This window comes from Penaeus chinensis, chromosome 11 (assembly GCF_019202785.1).
Source record: "Penaeus chinensis breed Huanghai No. 1 chromosome 11, ASM1920278v2, whole genome shotgun sequence".
Classification (NCBI taxonomy): Eukaryota; Metazoa; Arthropoda; class Malacostraca; order Decapoda; family Penaeidae; genus Penaeus; species Penaeus chinensis.
Window position 1 is genome coordinate 18,081,012 of NC_061829.1, and position 7,500 is coordinate 18,088,511.

Genomic DNA, 7,500 nt, shown 5'->3' on the forward strand with positions numbered 1-7,500 from the left:
ATCACAAGCAGTGACATAATCCACCAAGGTAATCATAAACATCATTTATATCAATCTCATTTGCATAATTCAGTTAGGTGAATACCACAAACACCTAATAAATTCCTTTTTAAAAATCCTCTTCCCAGAACCCATGGCAGAGGAGCCCACTGACGACCCTTCAGCGGAAAAGGGGCACTCGGCAGCCCTCAGAGACTGGTTGCCTGCTCAGTGCCACGAGATCAACCAAGAGCACCTGAATTTTCTCACAGATGGTTGTGTTGTGGAGGAGGTCACAATAGGAGAAACTGGGGTAAGGTATTTTGATGTTTATAAGAGATGGGATTCAGCACAGGTGTTTGTTTGTTTTTTTTCTTTTTTTTTTTCTTTTTGTATAATCCTGCAGTGGTGTAATTCCTTTTCTTCTTCTTTCTATTTTCTTTTCTACTTCTCCTTTTTCTTTTCCTTCTTCCTTTTTCTTTTCCTTCTTTTTGCCCTTCTTCTTCTCCTTCTCCTTTTCCTTTCCCTTCTTTTTGCCCTTCTTCTTCTCCTTCTCCTTTTCCTTCTCTTTCTCATGTGTCTTTGTCTTCTACTCCTCTACTCTTTTATTTGTCTCTCTCTCTCTCTCTCTCTCTCTCTCTCTCTCTCTCTCTCTCTCTCTCTCTCTCTCTCTCTCTCTCTCTCTCTCTCTCTCTCTCTCTCTCTCTCTGTCTCTCTGTCTCTCTGTCTCTCTCTCTCTGTCTCTCTGTCTCTCTGTCTCTCTCTCTCTCTCTCTCTCTCTCTCTCTCTCTCTCTCTCTCTCTCTCTCTCTCTCTCTCTCTCTCTCTCTCTCTCTCTCTCTCTCTGTCTCTCTGTCTCTCTGTCTCTCTGTCTCTGTCTCTCTGTCTCTCTCTCTCTCTCTCTCTCTCTCTCTCTCTCTCTCTCTCTCTCTCTCTCTCTCTCTCTCTCTCTCTCTCTCTCTCTCTGTCTCTCTGTCTCTCTGTCTCTCTGTCTCTGTCTCTCTGTCTCTCTGTCTCTCTGTCTGTCTCTCTGTCTGTCTCTCTGTCTCTCTCTCTCTCTCTCTCTCTCTCTCTCTCTCTCTCTCTCTCTCTCTCCCTCTCCCTCTCCCTCTCCCTCTCCCTCTCCCTCTCCCTCTCCCTCTCTCTCTCTCTCTCTCTCTCTCTCTCTCTCTCTCTCTCTCTCTCTCTCTCCCTCTCCCTCTCCCTCTCTCTCCCTCTCTCTCCCTCTCCCTCTCTCTCCCTCTCTCTCCCTCTCTCTCCCTCTCTCTCTCTCTCTCTCTCTCTCTCTCTCTCTCTCTCTCTCTCTCTCTCTCTCTCTCTCTCTCTCTCTCTCTCTCTCTCTCTCTCTCTCTCTCTCCCTCTCTCCCTCTCTCCCTCTCTCCCTCTCTCTCCCTCCCCCCCCCCCCCTATATCACCCAATTCATATATTCTTTTTCAGTTTTCTTTCTAGATCATTGCTTATAATTATTTGCAGCCCACTTTATGCCTCTCCAGGTCAAGTACATTAGCATGAACTCGGCTTTAGAGAAGATGCAACACGCGGAAGTGTCAGCCAATATTGTTCCTGCCTTTCAAGATCACACTGACCTTGTTCCAGCTGTATATGAAGGTCAGTTGTTGTGACCAAAGAAATAGTTTGAATTATATTTGGTTCACTGCAAGTCCAGTCTGTTCTCTTAATGAATATATGTATATTTCTTTAATTTTCTCTTTCCTCCCTCCCGCCCTCCCTGTTAATAATGTTAGTAATGGTAATATTGATATTAAGAATAATGAAGCAAAGGTAATAAAGATAATAGTCTTCTGTTATTCCTCTGCCTCTTCTTACTATTTCATTCTCATTTCCGTTGTTCCTTTAACCTTTATCCCATTTTCTCTACTATTTCATATTTCTGGTTTTCTTTCAACCTTTATTTAATTTTCTTTACTTTTTCTCACTCCCAATAGTCTTTCAACCCTTAGCCCATTTTTTTCTGCCATTTCTCATATCTGTTATTCTTTTAACATTTATCCAATTTTATTAGATAGCTTATTCGTTCTGATAATGTCACAGGGGGAAAAAAACTAAGAATAACATGACAAATGGAGAAAAATCTTGCAATTTGTGCAAATATTTGCCTCTTATTTTATATTGCAGAAGTACTATGTAAATACTTCTGTGATGTGGTAATTAATTCAATGATTAATGGAGCTCTTGTGAAATGCAGGCTATTGTGAAATTTACAAATTAATAGACTATTTTATTTATACCTTTGGGTGAACGTTGAGATCCATTTTTTTCTTTTTCTTTCATTTCCTTTTTCCTTTTTCTTCTCAAACTTTTTTTTCATTTTCCTTTTCTTTCATCTTCTTTAATAAATACAGCACAAGGTAATGTTTTCTTCTTCAGGAGGGCTGAAGATTTGGGAATGTACCTGGGATCTCTTAGACCACTTGTCCTCAATGAAGATGAACATGAGTGGCTGCAGGTATTGTGTTCTTAATGGTTATGTGGAGCAGGTATATGTATATATTTGGATTCCAAATACGGTATTCACTGGTATTGTAGACTTGAACTGTTTTCTCTTGCCTTTTTATATTAATTGTAATGAATAAATAAATAAATATAATAATAATATATTGATAATAAGCATAATAATGATAATAATAATAATAATAAGAAGAAGAAGAAGAATGATAATAATAATGATAATGATAATGATGATGATGATGATGATGATGATGATGATGATGATGATGATGATGATGATGATGATGATGATGATGATGATGATGATGATGATATAATTATAAAATAATGATAATATAATTACAAAATAATAATAAAAAATAATAATGATAATAATGATAATAAAATGCTGATTTCAGGGTCTTAGAGCTGGGTTGTGGAGCAGCATTGCCAGGACTGTATGCTGCACTTCAAGGAGCACATGTTAGCCTTCAAGACTATGTAAGCATGATTATAGTATGATTACATTTTTATATTACTGAAGTAAAAATGGTAAATAGCTTTTTTTAAATGTTTGTTGATAGAATGAAAAGCATGTGTTTTGTCAATGCTCTGTCTTTTAGTGTTACATATTTAGATGGAAATATCTACAATTTTTTTTTTTTTTTTTTTCCCCCCTTCTTCTTCTTACAGAATGAAGAGGTCATTAGATATATTACCATACCTAATGCTGTGTTAAATTTGGTTGATTCCTCATCTATAGTCATTGATGAAGAAGGAACAATCGACTGCAAATTCTCCGAGTCATCTGTGAAGCAAGTGGCTGAACGCATTTCATTCTTCTCTGGAGACTGGAGTGGTCTTGAAGGAAAACTTTTAACGCAAAATCCTTGTGAAAATTCAGAAGACAAAGTGGTGAAAAATGCAAACACTGGCACCTCTGGAAGTGACTGTGGCGAGCTAAAATTTGATGTGATTTTAACTTCAGAAACAATATATAATACAGACTGCTATGAGAAACTTCTACATGTGATGACCAGTTGCCTCAAGAGAAATGGGATTATGTATCCTTTTAGACCTTTTTTTTTTTTTTATCAACAATTTTAAGTAATCCAATATTATTCTATTTCAAAGTATGAAGATATTTAAGTATTTTAAAGATTTTATAAGTTCTTTATTTACTAAAAATTTTCTGCCTTGTCATCATGTAAGGTCATTAGCGGAGTATTCAGAAGACAGCAATAAGGAAGTTTTTTTTTTGGTTCATAAGGTGATGTCTGTCCCAAAATGGTTAATGGTTAAAACAAATAAATGTGCTAGACAAAAATCATATAGCATTATGATCAAAGTATTGTCGCATAACGACGAGCAAGGGACTGGGGGTTCTTAGGACATTTCACTTACAGAAGTTTGACATAAGGGTGTCTGATTCCTTAAATTACCAGTATTGGGACAATCTAACCCAAGTATATACTTAATTATCATGTTACCTGATATCATTAGTATCATTAGTGTCTTGGTCTCTTTACTTTCCTGCTTATCATAGAAGTGTTATTCTGTCATATTTTTGTAATTATTTGAAATTTCTAGTAGATAAACCCATCTTTATTAGGAGACATGAAATCTCAGGTATTTATCGTTCCTTATAAATCACTAGCATTCTGGCAGCAAAGACCCATTATTTTGGAGTTGGAGGAGGAACACAGCAATTCATCAACTTTGTAGAGAAACATGATCAGCTGGATGTTAAGTCATTTGTTGCAAACAGTCAAGGTAGGTAATTTTGACTTGTAAAAACTTGGTACTGGAAATGCATACATTTGTTTTTAATTGTGTAAATATATTAATTAACAGCCCATATTTGAATTCACACAATTTCATTACATAAGATTCTTTGATTTTCAGGTCTGAAACGAGAAATCCTAGAAATGAGATTCAAAAATAAATGAGAAGAATTTTGCATGTCCTTTTATTACTGCCCATGACAGTTTCCCCATTGTAAAATCCTTATATCCTAATGGAAGACTTACCAGACATTGGCACTAGACTAAATACAGTGTATACAAGTCAAATAAAATTAAAATATTCACCCATATGTTTACTCTTTTTTATTTTTACTCTTTCCTTTTTCTTACTTTTTTTTTCTTCATTAGCCTTCCTCAAAGGGAAGCTACCAGCTATTGACTGTCATAAGAATATAAAGACATACAGGTCCAAAGGTGTGCTCAGACCAATTGCCAGAATAGGTGTTTATTAAATGTATTGTTCATTTTAACTTTCATCTATAACATCAAAATCAATACATTCGACATTAATGCATTAGTCATGAGATTATAGTGCATTAATGTGAACATGTTAAGGCAATTTTAACTAAACATCTAATAAATGGGTAATTGATCTGTGAACACCTTTAGATCCACATGCCTTTCTATTTTTGTGACAGATGACGTCTGGTGCCTCCCTTGATGTGGATAATGAAGAAAAAAAAACCTTTGGATGTGCAGACCTTTATATATCAACTGACATATAGACTTATTTAGAAACAATAAATGCGCCAGTGTTCACATCTGTCTACATATAAGCATGGGTGTGTACATGTGTGATAGATGGATATGCAAGTTTTCAAGTTCTGAATAAAGAATGCACATTTATTCACACTTTTTATAATAACCAACAAATAACAAATCAACCCATAAATTAAATCAACAATACATATGAAATAAAATCTCTGATTTTTGGCATCCTCTTGTACACTGGGAGAGAGGGAGAGAGGGAGAGAGGGAGAGAGAGAGGGGGGGAGGGAGAGGGGGGGAGGGAGAAGGAGGGAGGGAGGGAGGGAGGGAGGGAGGGAGAGGGGGAGAGGGGGAGAGGGGGAGAGGGAGAGAGGGAGGGAGAGAGAGAGAGAGAGAGAGAGAGAGAGAGAGAGAGAGAGGGAGAGGGAGAGGGAGAGGGAGAGGGAGAGGGAGAGGGAGAGGGAGAGGGAGAGGGAGAGGGGGAGGGGGAGAGGGAGAGGGAGAGGGAGAGGGAGAGGGAGAGGGAGGGAGGGAGGGAGGGAGGGAGGGAGGGAGGGAGGGAGGGAGGGAGGGAGGGAGGGAGGGAGGGAGGGAGGGAGGGAGGGGGAGAGAGAGAGAGAGAGAGAGAGAGAGAGAGAGAGAGAGAGAGAGAGAGAGAGAGAGAGAGAGAGAGAGAGAGAGAGAGAGAGAGAGAGAGAGAGAGAGATCATCTGCTGTCTTTCATGTTTCTATGGAGCCAGTCTCTCAAAAACCCAGCCATCTTCTCCTTCATGAGTTAAGCTTTTATCTATGGTTTCGTCAGCTTTGGGTTTTCTGAAGCGGATCCGGTCATGAATGCGGGTCGTTTGTCCTTGCCAAAATTCAATTGCCTCTGGTATCACACGAAAGCCACCCCTGCAATTAAAAATTTAGATGTTATAAAATCTTCCAGACTCTTGTTTCTTTTGAAGTAACTTAAGAGATCCATATGGTCAATTTTTTGCATTATATTTTCAATCTGGCTACTACAGCTATCTCACCATATTTCTGGTTTTGGAATGGACTTTTCTTCATCTTTGTATTCTTCTTGAAGTTGCTTTTCTTTATCTGTCAGCACATTGCGACCTTCGATGACCTAAGAGTGACAATATTAGAATAATTCAGACTGCACCAATGATACAATAATTTTCATTCTTCTCTTCACTTACTTTTTGCAATGAGGATGTATTAATTCTTGCAATATTTTATCATTCAGACAGGCTAAGGTCGGTAACATACGTAGTCCATTTTACTTGCCTGACTTTGTGGACTAAGGCTTGCTCCAATCTGACTGCTGCGAGGGCGAGAATGGAAATAATCTGTCGACTCCTTTTCACTGATACGTTCTACGTTTCCTTCAACACGAACCTGGTAATTGAAATGACATCATTTCAATGGTTTGATCAAGTTGAAGTACAAAGAAAATATTCTGTACCCTACAAATAAATGTACTAAAGAAAAACAAACACTCCAAACCAACTTTAACATCATTCCTGAAAAGATGCTTATGCCACAAAAAAAGTGCTCGAAACCAGAAGTTGTTAGTTTTTTTGTTTTTATTTTGTGCCATGAACATATAGAATAAAAGTTGTACAATAATAATTTTAGAAAATGGAAGTAAAAGTGGTTCTGCCTTCAAACTTTACCAAAAAAAGGACAGGAAATAGCTACAAAGTCCCAGTAACAGGGTAATCCTTATAAACTTGTGAAAAAGACATTCCATACGCATATCAAACCTTATACTCTACAAAACAAAGTCATAATCTACATTAGGGTATGGTAATGGACTTCTTGGCGACAAAGCACTTCTGAGGCCATCTACATGTAAATAAAACCAACAAAACAATACCACAGTACACAGTGAATGTAGAAAAATACTCCTGGTATCAACTAATTCTTGAGTGATGGTGTTATAAATGAGCCTCCTTGTCACCGATATCATTGTATTTCACATCGTAATAAAAAAAAAAAAAAAAAAAAAAATACAAGGTATCCATGTTACTTATAAAAAGAGGAAGGTACAGGTAACCCAAAGCTGACAGGAATGGCACGTATGAGCATGTCATACCAACTGTCAATTTAATCCACTAGGGTCAACTTGCCAATTAGGATGCACCTGAAGAGAGAAAAGAAAAGAAAAGAAGAAGAAGGAGAAAAAATAAAAAAACACAAAAGGAATATTAACAAAAAACTATTTCATGTTCAAAATAATAAAAAATAATCTACTAAAATTCCCTGAATATGTTGAGCTTTTATTTTCATTAATTTTGATACAGCAGAAAAAATGTAAGAAAAGGTGAAATAATTCATACATCCCTTAGTCAAGAGCTAAGGTAGTGACTGCAAAGCTGAAATTTAGAACCAGTTACTCTGTACATTTTGTTCTCAGTTTGTTTCAGATGCATAGCTAAGGCTCTGAAAATATATCCAAACCCTAAATTAGGGCTTTGTATATGGACATGACTTTTGGATATGACTCGCACCCAGAAAGGGTATAGCGTGCGTCCATATTGGTATTACAATACTTTGTGTGATGTAAAAC

At 37.3% G+C, this 7,500-nt stretch overlaps 2 protein-coding genes across 4 annotated transcripts in view; one reads left to right on the forward strand and one right to left on the reverse strand.

The window, feature by feature from the left end:
* The window catches only part of LOC125030542 (histidine protein methyltransferase 1 homolog), a 5,276-nt gene extending 890 nt beyond the window's left edge, over positions 1-4,386 (forward strand). The window contains exons 3-9 of the mRNA XM_047620635.1: positions 129-292; positions 1,473-1,587; positions 2,368-2,446; positions 2,847-2,928; positions 3,121-3,491; positions 4,085-4,200; positions 4,333-4,386. Coding sequence (XP_047476591.1) covers positions 129-292; positions 1,473-1,587; positions 2,368-2,446; positions 2,847-2,928; positions 3,121-3,491; positions 4,085-4,200; positions 4,333-4,376 — 971 coding nt within the window. The 3' untranslated portion in view covers positions 4,377-4,386. The remainder of the gene's footprint in view (positions 1-128; positions 293-1,472; positions 1,588-2,367; positions 2,447-2,846; positions 2,929-3,120; positions 3,492-4,084; positions 4,201-4,332) is intronic.
* Positions 4,387-5,568: 1,182 nt separating this feature from the next.
* Positions 5,569-7,500, reverse strand: part of LOC125030583 (pyridoxine/pyridoxamine 5'-phosphate oxidase-like) — a 14,562-nt gene continuing 12,630 nt past the window's right edge. For 2 of the 3 annotated variants that reach the window (XM_047620713.1, XM_047620711.1), the window contains 3 exons: positions 6,216-6,326; positions 5,960-6,054; positions 5,569-5,834 (listed from right to left, as the gene is read on the reverse strand). In XM_047620713.1, coding sequence (XP_047476669.1) covers positions 5,669-5,834; positions 5,960-6,054; positions 6,216-6,326 — 372 coding nt within the window. In that variant the 3' untranslated portion in view covers positions 5,569-5,668. The remainder of the gene's footprint in view (positions 5,835-5,959; positions 6,055-6,215; positions 6,327-7,500) is intronic. The other variant, XM_047620712.1, reaches the window with a different exon arrangement.